Source organism: Manis pentadactyla, chromosome 8 (genome assembly GCF_030020395.1).
Source record: "Manis pentadactyla isolate mManPen7 chromosome 8, mManPen7.hap1, whole genome shotgun sequence".
Classification (NCBI taxonomy): domain Eukaryota; kingdom Metazoa; phylum Chordata; class Mammalia; order Pholidota; family Manidae; genus Manis; species Manis pentadactyla.
In genome coordinates this window covers 63405998-63431235 of record NC_080026.1, presented here as the reverse complement: position 1 = coordinate 63431235, position 25238 = coordinate 63405998, and the positions used below count along the sequence as shown (strand labels likewise).

At 36.1% G+C, this 25238-nt stretch overlaps 1 protein-coding gene across 1 annotated transcript in view; it reads left to right on the top strand.

Moving 5' to 3' along the window:
* Window positions 1-24895, top strand: part of LOC118933451 (serine/threonine-protein kinase TAO1-like) — a 60656-nt gene extending 35761 nt beyond the window's left edge. Inside the window, 7 exon segments of the mRNA XM_057505367.1 lie at window positions 1270-1398; window positions 3912-4115; window positions 6472-6711; window positions 10574-10786; window positions 11680-11862; window positions 23688-23948; window positions 23951-24895. Of these exon segments, the coding sequence (XP_057361350.1) occupies window positions 1270-1398; window positions 3912-4115; window positions 6472-6711; window positions 10574-10786; window positions 11680-11862; window positions 23688-23948; window positions 23951-24136 (1416 nt within the window). The 3' untranslated portion in view covers window positions 24137-24895.
* Window positions 24896-25238: the final 343 nt, after the last annotated feature.

Below are 25238 nucleotides of genomic sequence, written 5' to 3'. Positions count from 1 at the left end.
GAAGAGGAGGGAATACTTTCACCCTCATTCTATGAAGCCAGCATCACTCTAATACCAAAACTAGGCAAATACCCCGCAAAAAAAGAAAATTAGAGACCAATACCCCTGTGAACCTAGGTGCAAAAATACTCAACAAAATCAAATTAAAAAATGTATCAAACAGATCGTCTATCATGATCAAATATGATTTATTCCACAGATGCAAGGATGGTACAACATTCAAACATCCATCAGCATCATCCACCACATTGACAAAAACAAAGACAAAAACCACATGATCATCTCCATAGAAGCTGAAAAAGCATTTAACAACATTCAACATCCATTCATGGTAAAAAATCTGAACAAAATGAGTATAGAGGGCAAGTAACTCGACATAATAAAGGCCATATATGACAAACCCACAGCCAATATCATACTTAACAGTGGGAAGCTGAAAGCTTTTCCTCTAAGATCAGAAACAAGACAAGGACGCCCACTCTTCCCACTTTTCTTCAACATAGTACTGGAGGTCCTAGCCATGGCAATCAGACAAAACAAAGAAATAAAAGTTATCCAGATTGGAAAAGAAGTTAAACTGTCCCTGTTTGAGATGACATGATATTATACATAAAAAACCCTAAAGAATCCACCCCTACACTACTAGAACTAATAACTGAATTCAGCGAAGTGGGAGGATACAAAACTAATACAGAGAAATCTGTTGCATTCCTATTCACTAATGATTAACTAACCAAAAGAGAAATCAGGAAAACAATTCCATTCACAATTGCATCAATAAGAATAAAATACCTAGGGATAAAACAAATGAAGGAAGTGAAAGACCTATATCCTGAAAACTACAAGACAGTCGAGAGAAAGAAGATACCAATAAATGGAAATAACATCCCTTGCTCATGGAAAGGAAGAATTAATACTGTCAAAATGGCCATCCTGCCTGAAGCAATCTACCAGTTCAATGCAATCCCTATCAAAATGCCAACAGCATTCTTCAATGAACTAGATCACATAGTTCTAAAAGGTGAAAACACTGACCCTGTAAAAGATCAGCATTTTAAAGATGAGTTCCATTTTATTGGTTCTCTGAAATTCAAATAATAAGGATGCTGAGTAATACTTAATAACTTATTGGATATTCTTGTTTTGGTAATGATTATACTGATTTTATATTCTTAGGTGGGAGGAAGTATCCTTGCTAATGTGTATTAAACTGCTGCTTTGAAGCTTATCTGTTTAGCTAATTTGATCCATTTTTAAAATTTCCTATAGGCTAAAGTGATGTCCAATGAAGAGAAAAAATTTAAGCAACATCTTCAGGCCCAACAGAAGAAAGAACTGAATGGCTTTTTGAAGTCCCAGAAGAGGGAATATAAACTTCAAAAGAAACAGCTCAAGAAGGTATTTACTTTATAAAACTTTTCAAGCCACTTACCTGCTTACTGATTATATTCAATATTGATCTACTCATAGAACCATTAGCATAAATTTTTCTTTTGTTTGTGGCCACTAACTATATATCAGTTTAAGTGAGGACATTGATTATAACCTATTTTCAATGGCTGATATCCTCAGTTGAGTGGGATCTAAAAAGAGTGATCTCTTGAACATTTAAATTATTTTATGAAGCTATTATTTATAATAGCTTTCCTAAGCACTTACTGAGTAACTGAGTCACTAGAAATAAAAATACTTTAGCTATGAAAAAGAGCCATACATTTCTTCCTTTAAAAGGCTCAGATTACTTCGGGCTCAGATTATAATAATTTGTTCTTACTCTGATTTTAACATAGAATAAGGATAAGAGGCATTTCTGCTCATCCCATTTTCTTTAATAGGAAAGCATGCTAATTATGTCTTTATGGCTACATGATTTCATGTGTGTCTGCCCTTTATGTGCTGCTTTCTTGAACTTCTTTTTATTGCAGATGGACTCTAACTTTGAGGAAAGCCATGGTTGTTCCAAGGCAACTTTTGAAAGGGGATTATTATTCAGGATAGTGGTCAGGACATGAAAATGATATGTGTCAGCTTTTGCATATTTATTATATTGCAGAGAATATAAATCAGCCATCTTTCCTAGGTCTAAGATGATTTTTCAGAGAATATTGACCTTATGGTTCTTCACCTGTTATTCAAGAAAGAAACCAATTCTTTATTAGTTTTGTTGATAAGATACTCAAACACATAAATATAAAAAATCACATAAATTTGTGGTTCTCAACTCAAAGATGTCAATAAGAAGGCAGAGATAATACAGGCGTATACACAAAGAATCATTTGGCTATGTTTTTCAAAATCTCTTGCCAAGGAGATTCCCCACCCACCAAGACTTCTCCAGTTACACTCCCTCTTACAAACTGATGGGCTGAAATTTCTAGCCCATGTAATAAATTATTAGCACACAGATAAATTAACCTTGATGACATAACCATAATATCTTTGGTACAGTGCTTTTGTGTGTGTAGGAATTTGACCTATAATTAGATATATAAGTCTTATAAAGGACATATTGGTGGCACAAAGCCTTGCTACATATACCCTGCCAAGTGAGGTTCATTGATAAGATTTTTCTGACTCAAAAGAGTATAACCTGCTATGTATTCCCATTACTGTAATCTAAAAGCTAAACTCAATACTAGAACATGGAATTTGAAAAGATGGTAAATAGGATTCCCAACTGTAAATAAATACCCAACAAAATGCAGTTCTATAGTTGTTTCTTAGTGAAATGAGGTTTTAGTTTTATAAATGAATGTGTTGGTTTAGATAATCCTTCAAGCATATAATTCGTAGTCTAACTAATAAGCTCATTTTCTTTTAGAAGGTAGTTTTGTGTATTTGTATGTGTGTGTGTGTGTTCATTTAGAATGATTATTATCAGTATAGAGGAAGGGACATACTAGCGTCTTGGTGGGTGGGGAGTTTCCTTGGCAAAAGATTTTGAAAAACATAGCCAAGTGAGTCTTTGTGTATATGCCTGTATTATCCCTGTCTTATCACTGACATCTGTAAGTTGAGAACTACAAACTTATGTGCTTTTTATTTTTATGTGTTTGAATATCTTATTAATGAAAGTAATGAATAATTGGTTTCTTTCTTGAATAACAGATAAAGAACCATAGGGTTAATAGTCTCTGAAAAGTCATCTTAGACCTAGGAAAGATGGCTGATTTATATTCTCTACAAGGCTGATGCATTTTAGGTTGAAATATGCTAGTATTAATTAGCATCCTTGGGTTTGTATCATTGAATGTATTGTCAATATTCTCATCTTGTCCAGTATAAATGAATTTTTTTTAGGTAGTTTGTGAGATGATATTTAAAATGCTGTAGAAAAACATTGGTCTTGCCTTGTGCAGTGGTTATAGTGCTGAATATTAAATCCATTCTAAAAGGTCTCTATTTTCCTATAGTTTTCTTGATTTTCCATTGAATTTCCAAAGTCTTTTATACTCAACCCATCCTTAACTTTGCCAAAAACTTAGCATTTCTATTGTTGAAAATCAAGAAGTGATGCTTAACTATATTTTAACCTTGATCTTAATTCATGTGTGATTTTTACGTGAAAGCACTGCCTTCTTCCCCTTTTTGGGAGGGATTTAAAGAAAGATGTTTTACTTCATTCACCAATCATTATGTGCTTTCAAAGCTACGAGCCATCATAAATATAGCTGTGCAAAGCTAAAAAGTATGCATGTTTTCTAGTGTATGTTTTCTCTTTTCTTGTCCTACTTCATGGATAACTCAAGAAACGTAAAAATACTACCTACTTCCTTAAGGTCATCGCCCTGCCTGCCCATGAGAGTGGGCACAAATTAGGTACTTTTACTGAAGATTACCAGCTACCAAATAATATGTTCATGTAGTTAATTTTTATGTATTTTGAACTTAGTTGTTTTTTATCTTGCCAGGCGCTGAATGAAAACCAGAGCACCCCAAGGAAAGAAAAACAGGAATGGCTTTCAAAGCAGATAGAGAACATCCAGCATTTCCAAGAAGAGGAAAAGACTGATCTTCTTCAACATCAGGGACAGTACCTAGGGCTGCAATGCCGTCTCTTCCAAAGAAAGATAATACTTGGGTACTGTAACTTGGAGCAGGACCTTGTCATGGAGGTATGTTTAAATGGCATGAAATCAGAATCTTCCTGAAAATATGTCAGTCACATCCCACCCTTAAGGCCTTAGAGCGCTTCTGCTTCTCTTTGCCTAATTCCTTCTTCCCTGGAAACTCAACCCACACAGTTCACCTTCTCCCTCACTTCATATCTCCTCAATTCTGATCACCAAATCCTTCTCCCTTCTTTAAATATTCTTGCACTCCTCTCTCTCTCTCTCTCTCTCTCTCACACACACACACACACACACACACACGTGCACACTTTTTATGGGGATCTCTCTCTCCCCAAGTAGAATGGAAATTATATGAAGTCCCAGGTTCTGTTCAGGGCTTTTATATCCAGTGGATAGATATATCCAGGCCTTATACCTAGTGGCTGGCCCATAATAGGTATTCAATAAATATATATTAAGTAAATATTTAATAAATATTAAATCCATGAGTGAAAGAAGTATTAATTTTTAAATGTGAGAAAATTAATTGGATAATTTATGCCTTTTCATCCAAAATGGGTGCCATGAAGGTATATACTACCACTTAACGTATTTTTATTATCATGAAATTTTTCATTGGGCATATGTAGAAACTTATGCCAGTGAAAACAACGGTTCTCATTATCAGGTATACCTATGAGCAAAGATCAATTTATTTCCAAGAGTGGCTTAAAATAAACTTCAAATATAAGTTAATTATTCAAATTCACTAATAATTAAAGAAATTCAAATTAAAAGAATTGAATCAATTCGATAAGATCAGTCTAAAGAATTGGTAAGTCCTAGTAGTGGCATGGAAAAGTGGGCGATGTTGGGAAGAATATAAATTGCTACTGCCATTTTGGAGCATAATTCAGCAGCTTTTACAATTTAATTTGCATGTATCTTCTATCCATCAAATCCACTTCTCGAATTCAACCCTAAAGAAATAGTAACATAGTTATATGGTGTATCATGTGTAGATGTTTATTGAAAATTTGTCATAAAGCAAAAAAATAGAACAACTACGTTATAACAAAGTAGAAGCTACTATAAAACTTTAAAAAAACGATCTGTATGTCCTGATCTGATCTGTATATTTGTCCATTATATTTTTAGGTAAAGAAAGCATATTATATGCCTATAATATATATTTTATTCTATTTTAAAACTGCATGTTTTTGTGCAATAGTTGTGTCACGATAGCATGGGGAAGGTTGGGAAACATATGCACCAAATGTTGGCCCCTGGAGAAGGGGCAGCAGAGGCTAAAGGGCCAAGTCTGACTTCCTTCTACAGAGAAAAAGAGAGAGAGGGTGTGTGAGTGTATGTGTGTGTGTTGTATATTTGATCTTTTTAAACTGAAAAAATTGTTGTAACATTTATTGATCATGAGGTAGGTATTCTGAGAGCTTTCCACTTATGAATTCATTTCAGCCTCACGTTAATTTTATGAAACAGCTATGTTATGGTCTCCATTTGAGAAGTGATAAAATTGAAGCACAGAGAGTTTAAGTAATTAGCCCAAGGACTCACTGCTTGTTGGTAGCAGAGCCAGGATTTAGAAAGCAGGCAGTCTGGCCCTAGAGTCTTGTGTTATTTTTTGTTTGTTTGCTTGTTTTTTAAGTTTTATTAAGGTATGATTGATATACACTCTTATGAAGGTTTCACATGAAAAGACAATGTGGTTACTACATTTACCCATATTATCAAGTCCCCACCCAATCCCCAATGCAGTCACTGTCCATCAGTGCAGCAAGTTGCCAGAGATCACTATGTCCCTTCTTTGTGATACACTGTTCTCCCCGTGATCCCCCACACCATGTGTACTAAACATAATACCCCTCAGTCCCCTTCTCCCTCCCTCCCCACTCACCCTCCCACACCCCTCCTCTTTGGTAACCACCAGTTCATTCTTGGAGTCTCTGAGTCTGCTGCCATTTTGTTCCTTCAGTTTTGCTTCATTGTTATTAGAGTCTTGTGTTCTTAACCACTACACTATACTGGGTATACTGCATGTAATAGAATTGAATGTATACACTGAAGAAATTCAAAGGATGACTTAGAAGTCCTCTTCAAATACAAAATTAGGAAACATAAATGAAAGAGAGTAGAAAGGACATTAAGTCTCTTGGGACAGATTTGATATGTCTTAAGCTTATTGCTAAAAATAGTATTAATAGCTAATGAACAGATAAGGAAATTATGCTACCAATTGCCCATTTTCTACAGTTACAGTAATAAAACTCTAATATTTACTGTGCAGCCAGTATTAAATCAGAGGATTACATCTATACCCTGGTTATTCTGTTTCTTAGGATTTTTTTCTTTTGGCATTGTACATCAGTAAATTATGCCTTTGTCTTTTGTTATGAATTAGGAATTAAATAAGAGGCAGACTCACAAGGTCTTGGAGCATGCGATGCTACTTCGACATCATGAATCAATGCAAGAACTGGAGTTCCGCCAGCTCAGCACAATGCAGAAGATGGGCTGTGAGCTGCTCAGATTGCAGCAACAAGACGAGCTCACTAACCAGCTGGAGCATAATAAACGGAGAGAACAAGAACTAAGGCGAAAGCATGTGATGGAGATTCGACAACAGTCGAGGAGTCTGAAGGTAACTTTAGCCTGAGCTTCTTGACAAAGAAGAACAGATAAAAGGCATCATGTAAACACTAAAAGTCTAAGCCAAATGTCTGCCATAAAGAAATTGAATAAGCTTTTTTTCTTTTCATTTTAAGCATGTTTGGTTAGTTTTGATGTAGAGGGTCTGTAGCTACAGACTTCTGCTTATGTATTTCTCAGCAGAGTACCAAAAAATGGCCAGAACTTTTTCACTGCAGAAAGTGCCATAAATGAGGTTCAAAATCTTATTTTAAGTGTACCCAAATGTCCAGTGTTGATACTACAACTATATATCAACATACTAACCTGTTGGCTTCTCTCTGTTGTTCCAAGTTTTATAGTTTCAGGATCTTATTTCCTCTGAATGTGATTTGTATCCAAAAGAGGCAGTAAGTTCTTGATTAGTACAGAAACCAGTGAATGAAAAATGCCTTTTTACCCCCTCTCCCTTCATTGCCTATACTCATCCTAAGAGGAATAGTGGAATTATCACACTCTTACTCTCATTCTTTCTGTGCTTGGTAGCATAGGTAAGATCAGGGCATGTGTAGTTGGAGTGTATTTTTTTAATTAGCACATCAGAGTGAAGCAAGTTATTATTATATGCCCTCTTGTAGACAAATAAGGAAAGACAAGTGTTGGTGATATATAATATCTAAGGACTTTAAATTTTGTATTTGCTTTGCATAGACAAATTTATTCATAGGATACAAAATTCAAAAGATGCCAAAGTGCATTTATTATAAAGTTAAAGGTTTCCCTCTCCTTGTCCTTTAAGCCACCTGGTCCAGCCCCCTCTACCAAAATCAACCAGAGTTAACAATTCCAAGGAATTTTCAAATTTTATAACTTGTAATAAATATGTGAAGTATAATCACATGCATCCTAATAAACAAAAAACTGAAACAACCCACTATATATGTTGTCATCCATAGTATATCTCAATTAATCTGTACATGTATGCACATTTTAAACTTTTATTTACATCCAATAAGGCCCAGATCCCACAGTATCTTCTTTACCCCCTTTTTTCAAACTCTTTGACAATTTAACTATAGAACTATCAACACTTACCTGAATAACTGTCCTGAAGTGAACTGAACTTCACTCACAGAAGTAATCTGTGTCAAAACCAGAAGCTAAATCGTTGGTATCTCTAATTCCTATTCAGCTCCATTCATACAGGTTATCCTGAAGAAAATACAGAAGCAAAGCTAAGATTCACCCTTTCCTTGTGAATCCAAGTAAAATGTTACTTTGCTGTATCTTCAAAACAGCTAATGAACATCATTTACAGAGTGGCTCATATGTTGACTAAGCACATAACCATCATTAGTTAATGTTTATGAAAATCAGAATTCTTGATGATTTTCCAGATTTATTTAGTCTTTGTAGTAGCTACACAGTAGAGTTTCCCACCAAAAGATATTTAAAGCATGTCTATACAATTAATTACAATTTTAAAGTGAGCAGCACCCAGAAGTAAACCAAACTGAAAGCTTGTTGGTTTTCTTTGGTCAGACCATAAATCTGATATGACTTCATTTCTCTGGGGCTTGGAATAGGTCAGTTGTTTGCTGTTTAACCCTTCCTTTTTTTTCCCTGCTGTTGCAGCCTTCTCAGTTTGAAAGCTTGTACAACACTAGTCTTAATCTCACAGATACTATTAAAAAATCAAGGGGAAAAATAATGTTTCACAATCATAGTCAGACCTTGGATAGAAAGCTTCCTTTTCGTGATACATAAGCTCAAGATTTTCCATAAAAGAAATTGTTCTGTTACTTTAGTGGGAAAGAAAATCACCATGTTCCTCTTAGTTGTATATATCTATCTACTTGCACAATTTGAACAAAACAGACTCTATTTTTAAAAAAATTAAGGTATCATTGATAAACAATCTTATGAAGGCTTCACATGAGCAACATTGTGGTTTCAACATTCACTCATACTATCAATCCCTCCCACCCCATTGCAGTCACTGTCCATCAGTGTAGTAAGACACTACAGAGTCATTACTTGTCTTCTCCATGCTGTACTGCCTTCCACCATTACTCACCTATATTGTCAGTGCTAATTATAGTGCCGTTTAATCCCCTTCTCCCTCCCTCCCCACCCACGATACCCAGTCCCTTCCCTTTGGTAACCCTAGTCCCTTTGTGGAGAAAACAGACTCTATTTTAACACCAGGTCATTTCATTTATGTAAGTAGCAGTTGAAATTTTTTTAGGTAAATTTTTATTCACTAAGTAATAGCTCAACTTCAATAGTGGCAACTATTTCAGCTTTCTCCAACACTTTAAGGGGGATAGGAGGACTTCACTGTGCACACTTAGATAAGCTGACAGTATTTGTAGACATTGGGCACCATTTCTGTGGAATGACTTGGGTAAACACCTATTGTCTATCTGCCATTTCTTCATCTGCCATCAGGTGATGTTTTTTCAGTATTATGTGATTAAGAAACAACTGGAACATGTTTATCCTGCTTTCACTTGAGTGAAACATTGAGGGATATAGTTTATTCTTGGTATAAGTATTAATCTTGTTGAAAAAAATTTTCAGGGCATTCCTTTTTGTCATTAGCTAGTGATATGGAGTGACTATAGTTTTCTTGGCAAAATATTTGAATATTTAAAAGTTTTTTAAAGAATGGAGTCTGTTACACAAAGTCAGAAGAGAATTCTAAATTTCATTGTTCCATTCCTAACTTGGAGGAATTTTATTAACCAAGGGCAGTATTTAAGAGCAGTGCTAAGCCAACTAAACCAAGAGTTTGTATTTCTAGCTAGACATTTCTTGACCCTTCACAGAATAAAGGTACATGACTATGACTTAGTACCTCAATTGGTGTAAAATGCAGAAAAGGATATATATTTGATTTTGTAGTATTGGAGCAAAGAGTGTGAACTAGTTCCTTGACAAGAGTGTTTGGTCTTACATGCATTTGCACACTGACTCAACCATTCAATATCTGGCAGTATATATACTGAGGGAAATAATTTTGACTATAGGTTCTGCCTTTGTGTAGTAAATGAGTGTTGTTACTCGTAGGCTTGATGGGTATACATTATAAAATATATCTCATCTTACTAAGTTTTGTTAAAACTTGAGTTCATAGAATAATTAACTTGTGATTTAAAGCCAGAGTTATTCTGTTTCTGAACTCAAATTATTTTATCTCAAAACTGTTGCCATCCCTTCCCTTGCCTCATAACTTTTCTTTGACCTTTGAAAGATTAGTTAACTTTCAGGTTTTTGCTCATGGTGCTAAAGAGTAAACCCTTATGAAAATAGTTTCTACCTAGTCCAGTATCTTAAGGAAAAGACAATTGTAATAACAAAGCAGTCAGTTACTAGTATCCTACTTTTATGGGGTCCATCAACAGACTATATTTACAGTTGAGATTGTCATTAAAAGAAATTGGAGCAAAATGTCTTAGACAAGGAACACAGTAAATATACTTATTTTCTGCTTCAGAGATCTGATAAAATATTGCCTGGCCAGTAAAATTATTTTACATCTACTAAGTGCATGAAAAGAAATATAATTTTCTGCCATCAATATACACAGTAAGTAAAGGTAATTTTAATATTTACTCAGGTCACTAAATTAAAAACAAAATAAGTATTGCCTGAAGTCCTATGAAAAATGAAGTTCTTGGTATTCTTATGTTTTAGAGTTTGTTATAAAATTGCATGGAATCCAATGGTTTGACCCAAGTGTAGAGGTACCTGCAACCTTATGATCTGAGTTTTTATTTCCTCTTCTTTTCTATTCTAGCTTTTTCATGTAAGCATATGCTATACCAAATGCCACATGTTAAAAATTATATGTCTGTTTCTTTTCTTTACAGTCTAAAAAACTCCAAATCAAAAAGCAGTTCCAGGACACCTGCAAAATCCAAACCAGACAGTACAAAGCTTTAAGAAATCGCTTACGGGAGACTACACCAAAGAGTGAGCGCAAAGCTGCTCTGAAACGACTTAAGGAGGAGCATACCCAGAAATTAGCCATCTTAGCTGAGCAGTGTGACAACAGCATTTGTGAAATGCTCGCCACTCAAGGCGTAAGTTTATTTTACTTAGGCAAAACAAATATAGTACCCCTTTCCTTCCACCACCTGAATAAAATCCCAACAATTAAAATAAGTTGGAAATGAAAACTCTTCTGCACCTTGGGAAATAGTGCTGCTGGTCCATATTCTTCTTGTTCTCAGCATTGCTTGGAAATATGCATGATGTATATATAATTCTCTTTGATACACTTGGACATGAGGTTCTACATAGGCTCTCTGCTGGTGCCTTGCAGGGGTTTAGTACATACACCAACAGCATATCAAGATTGGAGAAGCAACTTTGTTAAGCAGTGTTTGAAAAGTAGTACTTGATTGGGAATCCAGGTGGTTCCATTTGAGTGCAGATACAAAATATTTGCTATGTAAGTTTACAGACGTTTTCTTAATGGGCCAGATAGTAAATATTTTAGGCTTTGTGGGCCAGGAGGAAAAATAGTGGTTATTATGTGGGTACTTACATTGCCATTTAAAATGTGACCATTTCAGAATGTAAAAACCATTCCTAACTAGTGGGCTGTTGAAAAACAAAAACAAAAAATCAGGTAGCTGTTCAGATTTGGCCCATAAGCTGTAGCATGCTTGTCCCTGTTCTATAGTTATTTCCATTGGAGAGAAATGATTCAGTCTTATATCAATCAGATTCTATTCTTTAAAAAAATAATGATTATTTAGACATCATCCAAATAGCTAATGATAGCTTTATCCTTATAATGTCATCATTGGTGCTATGTTTTCCTTTTTCAGAGATGTTTACTCCAAGATGTAAGAGAGAACAGCTGTGCACCTTAGAAGAGTAGTCTGTCTTAACTTACACCTCCTCCTTTCCAGAGGTCATGAAAAGATAGCTCACAGGAGGATATATCTGTTTTCTTTCTCTCTTTCAGCTGCGTTTGGATGAAGCACAGGAGGCAGAGCGCCAGGTTTTGAAAATGCAGCTGCAGCAGGAACTGGAGCTGTTGAATGCACATCAGAACAAAATCAAGCTGCAGGCTGAGGTACAACATGCTCAAGAGCTTCAGGAGCTTGAACAGAGGGTCTCCTCCCGCAGGGCACGCTTAGAACAACAGGTATAAGTAATAGAAAAAAGTAATTGTGAGGGGCCGGAGCCAAATGGTGGCATGAGTAGAGCAGTGGAAATCTCCTCCCAAAACCATATATATATATATATATGTATATATAATATATATTTTGGTATCATTAATCTACAATTATATGACGAACATTATGTTTACTAGGCTTCCCCCTTCACCGACTCCCCCCCACATACCCCTTCACAGTCACTGTCCTGCAGCATAGTAAGATGCTGTAAAATCACTACTTGTCTTCTCTGTGTTGTAGAGCCCATCCTGTACCCCACCACCACATTATACATGCTAATTATAATACCCTCTTTCTTTTCCCCACCCTTATCCCTCCCTTCCCACCCATCCTCCCCAGTTCCTTTCAATTTGGTAACTGTTAGTCCATTCGTGGGTTCTGTGATTCTGCTGCTGTTTTATTCCTTCAGTTTTTCTTTGTTCTTATACTTCACATATGAGTGAAATAATTTGGTACTTGTCTTTCTCCACTTGGCTTATTTCATTGAGCATAATACCCTCTAGCTCCATCCATGTTGTTGCAAATGGTAGGATTTGTTTTCTTCTTATGGCTGAATAATATTCCATTGTGTAAATGTACCACATCTTCTTTATCCATTCATCTACTGATGGACACTTAGGTTGCTTCCATTTCTTTGCTATTGTAAATAGTGCTGCAATAAACATAGGGGTGCAACTGTCTTTTTCAAACTGGGCTGCTGCATTCTTAGGGTAAATTCCTAGAAGTGGAATTCCTGAGTCAAATGGTAACTCTATTTTGAGCATTTTGAGGAACCTCCATATGCTTTCCACAATGGTTGAACTAATTTACATTCCCACCAGCAGTTTAGGAGGGTTCCCCTTTCTCCACAACCTCATGGATATTTGTTGTTGTTTGTCTTTTGGATGGTGGCAATCCTTACTGGTGTGAGGTGATATCTCATTGTGTTTTAATTTGCATTTCTCTGATGATTAGCAATGTGGAGCATCTTTTCATGTGTCTGTTGGCCATCTGAATTTCTTCTTTAGAGAACAGTCTATTCAGATCCTCTGCCCATTTTTAATTGGATTATTTGCTTTTTGTTTGTTGAGGTGTGTGAGCTCTTTATATATTTTGGAAGTCAACCCCTTATCGGATCTGTCATTTATGAATATATTCTCCCACACTGTAGGACACCTTTTTGATCTATTGATGGTGTCCTTTGCTGTACAGAAGATTTTCAGCTTGATATAGTCCCATTTGTTCATTTTTGCTTTTGTTTTCCTTGCCTGGGGAGATATGTACATGAAGAAGTTGCTAATGTTTATGTCCAAGAGATTTTTGCCTATGTTTTTTTCTAAGAGTTGTACTGTTTCATGACTTACATTCAGGTCTTTGATCCATTTCGAATTTACTTTTGTGTATGGGTTTAGACAGTGATCCAGTTTCATTCTCTTACATGTAGCTGTCCAGTTTATCCAGCACCATCTGTTGAAGGGACTGTCATTTCCCCATTGTATGTTCATGGCTCCTTTATCATATATTAATTGACCATATATGTTTGGGTTAATGTTTGGAGTCTCTATTCTGTTCCACTGGTCTGTGGCTCTGTTCTTGTGCCAGTACCAAATTGTCTTGATTACTATGGCTTTGTAGCAGATCTTGAAGTCGGGGAGTAAGATCCCCCCACTTTACTTTTCCTTCTCAGGATTGCTTTGGCTATTTGGGGTATTTGGTGGTTCCATATGAATTCTTGAACTATTTGTTCCAGTCAAAACCATACATATTATTGAAAATACAACAAATACTACTATTCCTAAAAGAGAGACCAGAAGACACAGGACAACAGCCAGACTACATCCACACCTGTGAGAACGCAGTGCCTCGCAAAGGGGGTAACATACAAGATGCAGCCCGTTGGCACCCGACCACCCCTCACCCCAGCTGCTGGCAGGAGGAGAGGAGTCAGACCGGGGAGGGAGAGGAAGTCCAGGACTGCTAAATAGCCAGCCCTAGCCATCCACACCGGAGCACAGACACACAGTGTGTGGTGTGCTGAATGCTAGGGAAACAGGACAGGAAAACCTGTGAGCACATCCCCACAGCTGGCACCCCTGGGACAAAGAACAGCGAATGCCCTTTGAAAATCTTAAAGGAACAGGGGCTTCACAGCTGGATGGAAGCGCCCCGGCGCAATCAGCCCAGTAACTGGAAATCCCAGGGAACTCCAGGTGCCCCAACCCCCTGGGCAACAGTGCAGCTCAGAGGTCCCTCACAGTGATAAACAACCTCTGGCCCATTCCCCCTCCGGCACATAGAGGCAGTGGTCACACCCACAGCAACTGGGAAGAGCTTCATCCACAGCGGCCCAGCAAGAATCAGACACCCCGTCTGCGAGCAGCTGCCCAGCACAAGCCACTAGGGGTCACTGTTCTCCCAGAAGAGGAAGGCTGCAAGCCAGCAAGAAGGGACGTTCTCCCAGCCATCACACGCACCAGCTCCGCACAACTACCTCTATCACCATGAAAAGGCAGAAGAATTTGATCCAGACCAGACTAACAGAGACAACCCCTGAGAAGGAGTAAACCTAACCAATCTTCCTGAGAAAGAATTCAAAATAAAGATCATAACCATGCAGATGGTTCTTCAGAGAAATATGCAAGAGCTAAGGGATAAAGTCCAGAGGGAAATTACAGAAATGTTACAATCTCTGGAAGGACTTAAGAGCACATGAGGTGCAAGAGGCTGTTAATGGAATAGAAATCAGAGAACAGGAACGCAGAGAAGCTAACACAGAGAGAGATAAAAGGATCTCCAGGAATGAAAGAATATTAAGAGAACTGTGTGACCAATCCAAATGGAACAATATTTGCATTACAGGGGAACCAGAAGAAGAAGAGAGAAAAAGGGATAGAAAGTGTCTTTGAAGAAATAATTGCTGAAAACTTCCCCAAACTCGGGAAGGAAATAGTTGTTCAGATTACAAAGCATGCAGAACTCCCAACAGAAGGGACCCAAAGAGGACAACACCAAGACACATAATAATTAAAATGGCAAAGAGAAAGGACAAGGACAGAGTTTTAAAGGCAGCTAGAGAGAAGAAAAAGGTCACCTACAAAGGAAAACCCAACAGGCTATCATCAGACTTCTCAACAGAAACCTTACAGCCAGAAGAGAATGGCATGATATATTTAATGCAATGAAACAGAAGGACCTTGAACCAAGAAAACTGTATCCAGCACGATTATCATTTAAATATGAAGGAGAGATTAAACAATTCCCAGATAAGCAAAAGTGGAGAGAATTTGCCTCCCACAAACCACTTCTACAGGGTATTTTAGAGGAACTGCTCTAGGTGGGAGCACATCTAAGACTAAATAGATGTCACCAGAGAAAATAAAATCACAGCAAAGAAAGCAGACCAACCAAATACTAATTAAACACAAAAAATAAAATCAACTACCCACAAAAGCAGTTAAAGGAAACACAAAAGAGCACAGAATAAAACAACCAACATATAAAGAATGGAGGAGGAGGAATAATAAAGGAGAGAAATAGTCACCAGACAGTGTTTATAATAACTCAATAAGCAAGTTAAGTTAGACAGTAAGATACTAAAGAAGCTAACCTTGAACCTTTGGTAACCACGAATGCAAAACCAGCAATGGCAATAAGTACATATTTTTCAAATATCACCCTAAATGTAAATGGACTGAATGCACCAATCAAAAGACACAGACTAATAGAATGGATAGAAAAGCAAGACCCATCTATATGCTGCTTACCAGAGATTCACTTCAAACCCAAAGACATGCACAGACTAAATGTCAAGGGATGGAAAAAGATATTTCATGCAAAAAACAGAGAGAAAAAAGCAGGTGTTGCAGTACTAACATCAGACAAAATAGACTTCAAAAATAGGAAAGTAACAAGAGATAAAGAATTACATAATGATAAATGGCTCAGTCCAACAAGAGGATATAACCATTATAAATATATATGCACCCAACACAGGACCACCAGCATATGTGAAACAAATAATAACAGAACTAAAGGAGGAAACAGAATGCAATGCATTCATTTTAGGAGACTTCAACATGCCACTTACTGCAAAGGGTAGATCCACCAGACAGAAAAAAAGAAATGACACAGAGGCACTGAACAACACACTAGAACAGATGGACCTAATAGACATCTATAGAACTCTACATCCAAAAGCAACAGGATACACATTCTTCTCAAGTGCACATGGAACATTCTCCAGAGTAGACCACATACTAGGCCACAAAAAGAGCCTCAGTAAATTCAAAAGATTGAAATTCTACCAACCAAATGTCAGACCACAAAGGTATAAAACTAGAAATGAATTGTACCAAGAAAGCAAAAAGGCTCACAAACACATGGAGGCTTAACAACATGCTCCTAAATAATCAATGGGTCAATGAACAAATGAAAATAGAGATTAAGCAATATATGGAAACAAATGACAACAACAACACAAAGCCCCAACTTCTCTTTGACGCAGCGAAAGCAGTCTAAGAGGCAAGTAAATAGCAATCCAGGCATACTTAAAGAAGGAAGAACAATCCCAAATGAATAGTCTAACATCCCAATTATCAAAATTGGACAAACAAGAACAAATGAGGCCTAATGTCAGCAGAAGGAGGGACATAATAAAGATCAGAGAAGAAATAAATAAAATTGAGAAGCATAAAACAATAGAAAAAATCAATGAAACCAAGAGCTGGGTCTTTGAGAAAATAAACAAAATAGATAAGCCTCTGGCCAAACTTATTAAGAGAAAAAGAGAATCAACACACATCAACAGAATCAGAAACAAGAAAGGAAAAATCATGACAGACCCCACAGAAATACAAAGAATTATTAGAGAATACTATGAAAACCTATATGCTAACAAGCTGGAAAACCTAGAACAAATGGACAAGTTCATAGAAAAATACAACCTTCCAAGACTGACCAAGGAAGAAACACAAAATTTAAAGAAACCAATTGCGAGCAAAGAAATTGAAGCAGTAATCAAAAGACTACCCAAGAACAAAACTCCCGGGCCAGATGGATTTGCCTCAGAATTTTATCAGACATACGGAGAAGACTTAATACCCATTCTCCTTAAAGTTTTCCAAAAAATAGAAGAGGAGGGAATACTCCCAAACTCATTCTATGAAGCTAACATCACCCTAATACCAAAAACAGGCAAAGACCCCACCAAAAAAGAAAATTACAGACCAATATCCCTGATGAACATGGATGCAAAAATACTCAACAAAATATTAGCAAACCAAATTCAAAAATATATCAAAAGGATCATATACCAGACCAAGTGGGATTCATCCCAGGGATGCAAGGATGGTACAACATTTGAAAATCCATCAACATCATCCACCACATAAACAAAAAGAAGGACAAAAACCACATGATCATCTCCATAGATGCTGAAAAGCATTTGACAAAGTTCAACATCCATTCATGATAAAAACTCTCAACAAAATGGGTGTAGAGGACAAGTACCTCAACATAATAAAGGCCATAAATGATAAACCCACAGCTAACATCATACTGAACAGCAAGAAACTGAAAGCTTTTCCTCAGAGATTGGGAACTAGACAGGGATGTCCACTCTCCCCACTGTTATTTAACATAGTACTGGAGATCCTAGCCACAGCAATCAGACAAAGCAAAGAAATACAAGGAATCCAGATTGGTAAAGAAGAAGTTAAACTGTCACTATTTGCAGATGATATGATATTGTACATAAAAAACAATAAAGACTCCACTCCAAAACTACTAGAACTGATATCGGAATACAGCAAAGTTGCAGGATACAAAATTAACACACAGGAATCTGTGGCTTTCCTATACACTAACAATGAACCAATAGAAAGAGAAATCAGGAAAACAATTCCATTCACAATTGCATCAAAAAGAATAAAATACCTAGGAATAAACCTAACCAAAGAAGTGAAAGACCTATACCCTGAAAACTACAAGAAACTCTTAAGAGAAATTAAAGAGGACACTAACAAGTGGAAACTCATCCCATGCTCGTGGCTAGGAAGAATTAATATCATCAAAATGGCCATCCCGCCCAAAGCAATATACAGATTTGATGCAATCCCTAACAAATTACCAACAGCATTCTTCAACAAACTGGAACAAATAGTTCAAAAATTCGTATGGAAACACCAAAAACCCTGAATAGCCAAAGCAATCCTGTGAAGGAAGAATAAAGTGAACCCAGGAATGGACTAACCCAAGAAAGGACTTACAGTTACCAAAGGAAAAGGAACTGGGGATAATGGGAGGAAAGGGAGGGTTAAGGGTGGGGAAAAAGAAAGGGGGTATTACGATTAGCATGTATAATGTGTGTGGGGGGCACGGGGAGGGCTGTGAAACCCAGAGAAGACAAGTAGTGATTTTACAACATCTTACTACTCTGATGGACAGTGACTGTAATGGGGTTTGTGGGGGGGGACTTTTTGAAGGGGGGACCCTAGTAATCATAATCCCTAGTAAACATAGTGTTCTTCATGTTATTGTAGATTAATGATAACAAAAAAAGTAATTGTGTATTTGCTTTCATCAAAATCATTTCATAAATATGTTTTCATGATGACAGAGGTGACATTAGATTGTTTTCACAATACCTTATTTGCTTAAGTCTAGTTTTGGTAGTGTTTTCTTTTTCTTTAAAACTACTGATTCAGTAATGAACCTTAAAATTAATGAGTTCGATATATTAAGGGAATATACTTAAGTAGTAATTGCTAGAGGAATGATGTGGAATTATGTGAAGACAGTTGAATTGTGGAAGGATAGCTCCAGCTCTGTCTTGCTCACTTCTTTCGTGTACCTAGTTGTACCTAAATAAATTGGAGAAAAAGTTGGATAGTGAAGGAAAAAACTTTAGTAATTGCTTGGGAGAGACAAGGAAAAAGGATCAGGAATATACTTTATTCATTCATCCTTGGTCTGGAACTGTACAGATTGGTAGATTACTAGAAAACAGAAGGTAAAACCAGTTTTACACAGATGAAGAGTTAGGCTGAAAATATTTCTAGATGTATCTTTATTTTTTTTACTTATTCTATCATATACATTAGAACTAGAATCCCTAAATTCACTTGTATCCGTTAAGGTACTGAGGCTTATGTCTGTGTGTGTTTGGAGAAAGAATAATGGGTAGAAGATTTGGAGAAAGAAAGAGTGGAAAGACATTTGTTTTGAGTAGTAGTAGAATATCAGTTGTATCCAGGATTGAATGTTATGTTCCAGAATTCCTGAGCCATAAGTTCTCAGCAGCTGGTATGGTCTTAGGTGCATTGGTCCATTGTAAGTTACCATGTGCCTAAGGGTTTTGTCTATTAAAAATTGTCATTGCTTCTGGACTATTAACTGGCCCGTAGATTTTCCCCTATTTTCTACAGTTCTTGTGATAAAAATAGAATACCTCATTTATATTAAAAAAATATCGTCTTAAGGTGTTGCTATTTCGCTGATTCAGCTGTCTTTATTACTGGCTCCTTTGACAGTTACTTGCCTCTAAAAATGATCTCAATTATGTTTCTCATTCAAGATGGGCAGATTGAAACACATATAAATTTTTAGAAAAATGTAGTTGTCCCATGTACAGAATTCATAAATATGCCTGATTTCAACTTGCGCATTTAAAGTTTAATTTAAAGTTCCATCTCTTATGCTTCAAAATTATCTCTAAAAGAAAAACCTATACTATTTCAGTAACAGTGTTATAAGAGAAATATTGGTAGTTTTATTTGTATTTTTAGCTCCACCTAGTGGCTCAGTTAAAGAGTGCTAATAAGTACCAGGTGTAGTCTTATTTCAATATGTGAACTAAGGCCTTTATGTTCTACAAAACCAGGTAAAATGTTGGCATAGGGCTGATAGCATTGCCAGTGGTGCAGTGGAACTCTCATACATTGTTAGTGCATTTTGGAAAGCAATTTGGAAGTATATATTGATCTTTGAAAATGTTAAGCAAAGAATTTAGAGAAAAGAAATCCTGAATACAGTAAAAGCAATATGCATAAATATGTTAATTATGGCATCATTTATAATGGTTTAAAACACCTAACCATCTAAAATAATTAAGTGCTCATGACCAAGCCACTTAAAATCTTACTCAACCATTTAAATGATGCTATAAAGATAGTAATAATGGGGAAAAATGCTTATGAGGTGTTGAATAAAATAAAGACAAATCACACTTAAAGTGAATTGAACTAATGCTTATAGTGGCTATATTAATATGGTAGATTGGTTGTGATGGTTTACATTATTTTGACAATGGACATGCATAAGGTCATTTAGTATTAAAAATAATAAAAGAAACAGTGGAATAAATCTACAGTGCTTTGAGTTGCTACTTGATTTTTAGGGCTCATGTTTACATTTCAAATGAAGTGCATGACTATAAAGCAGTTTGGGGTCAGTCAGTTGGCAACTACCAAGACCATGATGCACCCATGGTATGACTTGTAAACATTATAACATCTATATTTTCTGTGCTTTGTGCTTACTGGTTGCACAGATAAGAAACACTCATCTGAAAATAGAGGTGGAACCAGAGAGAATGTTAGTTGTTTCTAGATGAATAATAATTCTGTTTGAAGATTGCTTTCAGCCTCCAAATGAACCAAGAATTGTCCTCCAGGTCACCAACAGAGTAAGCCTCAGTTGAGGCTCACATGAGGTCTTACTGAAACTTTTCTTGTGCTTCGTTTATATTAAATTTCAGCAAAATGACAACATAACTATAAATGTTAAAATTCTATGTGAATTTCATACATGCATAAAAGTGGCAGTATTTCCAAAGTGTAAATGGGCTTTTCTTTGTTTTATCATTTCCTTTAATTTTTCCTGAATATTTCACTTAGTATCAACAGCATGGTTGGTAGTTTTTAAATAAGAATTGACAATTGGAATATCTTATAGGACATTTCGAACTAAAAGTATTCACACAAAAATATCACATTTGATTTCAGAAAAGATAGGTTAGGAGAGAAGTCTCAGAAGTCTTATACTCAGTGAAACCACCCTTCTTATTTACAGTAATAAGTAAGATATTTTCAAAGAAATGGGGGTTAATATAACCTATCACAAATCTTAGTTTTAATTTTTATTGAAAAATATTCTGAGTTTCTTAAATGACAAAATAATTCAGCAAACAAAATTGAAGCTGTGCTTACTGGATAAAAGTGGATAAGCATGAATGTGTTTAACATTTGTATCATGAGTTTCCTTCAAATAATATACAAGGCATTCAAATTCGAACAGTACAAGCCTATCATTTATTAGGTCCTTTGAATTAATGTTCTTAATAAATGGATTTTTGAAATTTTAAAATAGAAAAAGATTTAAAAGAAAAATTTGAAGTTATTTGAATCCTTACAGATATATAAATTTAATTCTATATGAATTGGTTATTTTATATGTAGATATTAAAAGAGTAGAAAAGTTATTTTACAAATACACATTTTTTTAAATTTGGCAGTTATAGAGAAACAAATAGAAATTAAAATGTCTTTAATCCCACCACTCAGAAGTCACCACAGTTAACAATTTAATACCTTTCCCTTAAAAGAAGCATTGTGTCTAATCTAAGTTCTCTTTCAACCTTCATTACGAAATGCCCTCTTTAAACCTTTGTAACACTTTAGTACTTAGAGTTTAATAATTTTCAAATTCACCCTACCAAAGTCGTATTTGTAATTCCCCACACACATTTTATCATTTTGCATGCCTTTGCCCATGTTCCCTCTGCTGAAAATATCTTTCCCTTCCCTTGTCTTCTGGTAAACTTGTGCTTTTCCTTCAGAATCCAGTCTCTGTCACCTTCTCTGAGAAGACTTCTTTGCCCTACTCTTCTTCCCCTATAGAGTGAATTACTCCATCCCTTTGTATTTCTGCTTCACTTTATAAATCTGTTATTATGTCTGATCATATTATGTGGTAGTTCTTTATTTGCATGTGTTTCCATGCTAAATTGTGTTTTTTTAAAGGACACTTTGAAAAATGACATATAAGAGGGGACTCGATAATATGGGTGAATGTTGTAACCACAATGTTGCTCATGTGACACCTTCATAAGATTGTATATCAATGATAACTTAGTAAAAAAAAATACATAAAAATTAAACATTTGTTGAGCTAGATTTCTGTAGAGAACAATGACGTTTGGCTTAAGTCCTCAAATATCTTGAAACCTAATTGAATATTTATTTACAAATACTCTTTATTTCCTATTTTTGAAAAACTTTGTATCATGGAAATTTTCAAACATACACAAAAGTATTAGTGAAATTATTAAGAATTAGTGTATGAAGTCCCCAAATACTCATTACCCAACTTCAACAGTTACCAGTATCTTGTTAATATTTCATCTGTTTCCCCACTCCACATGCAGCTTTTTAGGGGAGTAGAATATGGGGCAGAGTATCTGGAATATTTTAAAGCAAATCCCAGCGTAGAATCATTTCACTCTAAACACAGATAAGAAATAAGGGCTCTTTTACTTTAACATACTCATAATTCCATTGTGTTAACGAAGAAAAATATAATAAATGTTTAAGATTATCTAATACTCAGTCCATACTTAAATTTCCCTTTGTATCTAAAAAATGTCTTCTTGGTTTATTTAGACTGGGGCCCAAACATGGTCTAGACATTGCATTTGATTGTCTTTTAAGCCTTTTGGTCTCCCCTGCCCTTTCTTGTATTATTGTGGACTGGGTCATTTGCTTTGTAGGAATTCTCACATTTGGATTTGGCTGATTCCAACCTCATGGTGTCATTTAATGCATTCCTCTTTACTTTATATTTCCTGTAAACTGGTAATTAGATCTAGGGGCATGATTATATTAAAAATTTTTTCCTTTTAAAAATTATTGTGAGGAATTTTCATAAGGGTTACTGTGTTACAATTCCTTTTGCATCACATCAAAAGATATATAATGTCTAGTTGTCCCACTTTGAAGTGATATTTGATGAGTGGGTTCAGGTATTCTCATTCATTAACAAGTTCTCCATCAACTTCTTCCCATTGTCATTGACTTTATTATGTATTTTTTCACATTAAAGAAAATTTATAGTCAGCTATATGTATTTGTAAGCCTGTGAGTCATCCAGAACTGATTGTGATGGCTACCCAACCACTCATTTCTAAGTACATAGAGTGTCCTAACTTTCTAATGGAAACTTTATAGTTTTTATTTGTTCAGTGCATTCACTTACACTCTTAATCACTTAATGCTCTGATCTGTGTGGAATATGGTATCAGATGAGGTTCCATTTTTATTTTCTTCCAGATGGTTGGCCACTTGTGCCTGTGTTGTTTTTCCCATTAAATTAATTAGTGCTTTTGTCCTGCATTAAAAACTTACAAACTTCATTCTGTTTCTGTTTTACTAATTGCTGATTCCTACACCAATACCATATTTATTTTATTAGAGTGACATTATGGTATGTCTAATAAGGGTAGATTCTCCTTACACAATTTATTTTTCATTCTTTTTACATAATGGATTTAGTAGCCATTGATGATAATTGCCTTGATTTATTATTTTCATAGAGGTTATTACCTTTGCTTTTAAGAACTTGATTTTATACATTTTAGCAATATAAGTTATATATGATTCCTACAGTACATCTCTTTGATTTTTAAATGTACATCCTTTAAAATAGCCTGAGTGGACATTTTATGATTCACTTTAAACCACAATAATTATTGCTCCTGTAGTTTGTAGATTTTTTAAAATAAATGAGCTTTCTTTTTGCCTCCCCCCCCAAACCACAACAGATTGAAGAAGAGCTACTGACATTTCAGAATGAATGCAGGGAACAAATACGAAGCCTGCTGGAGCATCGAGCAAGAAAAATGAAAACTTTCAATTTTGAAAGTGAGATACTAGGTTTTAGTAACCTTGCCCCTGAGGCATTCAGCCACAGCTCCTCCAGAGTTTCTGATTGGCTTCACAATCCAACTGGGGGTCCAGGACCTCACTCGGGGCATCCCATAGGTGGCCCACCACAAGTCTGCGGCCATCCACTGCAAGGTGGGCTCCCAGTCATGGAGATCACCCTTCCGGGCCAATGCATTGGGTACCCCGAGGTAGCAGTATGGGAGTTGGCAATAGCTCTCAGGCTCTGAGGTGGACAGCTGCCGGCGGACAGACGGAACAGGGCATGAGATGAAGCACGAGTGTCACTTCACAGATATCCAGTGGGTCACACATGTCTTACACGTAACTTAATAACTGAGAATGGCAATTCCGCTGAGCTGTCCACCACAAGAAACCACCTACAGGCATCATCCCAGTAGCCTCCTCACTTGGGTACTACCATGTGGAAGCTGAGTGCATATGGTATATTTTATTCATTTTTGTTAAGTGTTTGTTTTGTGTTTACTAATTGGGATGTCATAGTATTTAGCTGTTGGGTTTTGTGTTTTTTGTTTTTAACTTTTGGGGAAATTTTATGAAAAGGGGAATTGGTGTGTATGTGTATTTATCAAATACGCATGTACACACACACACACACATACACAATGCACGTAGTAAAAATAAACTGGTTAGATAGGGTATTTTCTGAAAACTGCAAAAACAGAATTCAGCAGTGGCTTGAGTCATCATCACCTTTGGGCAACTCTATCCTAAGAAATTTGTGAAAAGATCTAAAGCCTTTCTCTGTATACCCAACCCAGGTTCTTATGAGCCACTCACAGCAGGCAGCATATGCTAAAACAAGTCACTATGGAAACACCTGTATCCCCTCACCAATGTATTTTGTTTATTAAATAAATGTATTTTGTCTGACTTTTATTTATTAAATTGGCCTCATTTGAAGTAGGAAAAAAGTGGAAATCCATGAACACTAAAGGGTTGCATTGACTTTTTCAGAGAGTAGAAGACAACCTAATTCTTTTCCTCAATGCTGCAAGTTTGTCAGTGATTTTTTTTTTGGTCCATTCAATTGTGCCTTCTTTGAGGCATGGTGAGATGGAAGTGCTTCAGGGGGTCACAAGTTTTGTGGGAATTGTTTCATAGCACTGATCTGGGTCCTCATCTTCAGCCCCATCAATACTAGTTGTGAGACCTTAACCACAGCTTCTCTGACCATGATTCAAAAGATATAGGAAAACAGGTGGTTTCTGGCTGAAACAAATGAACCAATGTGAGACTCATCAGCCATATTATGGTTCTCAGAGTGTGTGTGTCTGTGTGTGGGGAGTGTACAGTCGGCAGCCCAGGCCCAGCCTGAGAGCCTCAGAGATGCCCATCTTCCAGGCCCTTCCCAACTTTGCAATGGAATTAATAACTGGGACATCTGGCTTTGTAAGAAGTGGAGAATA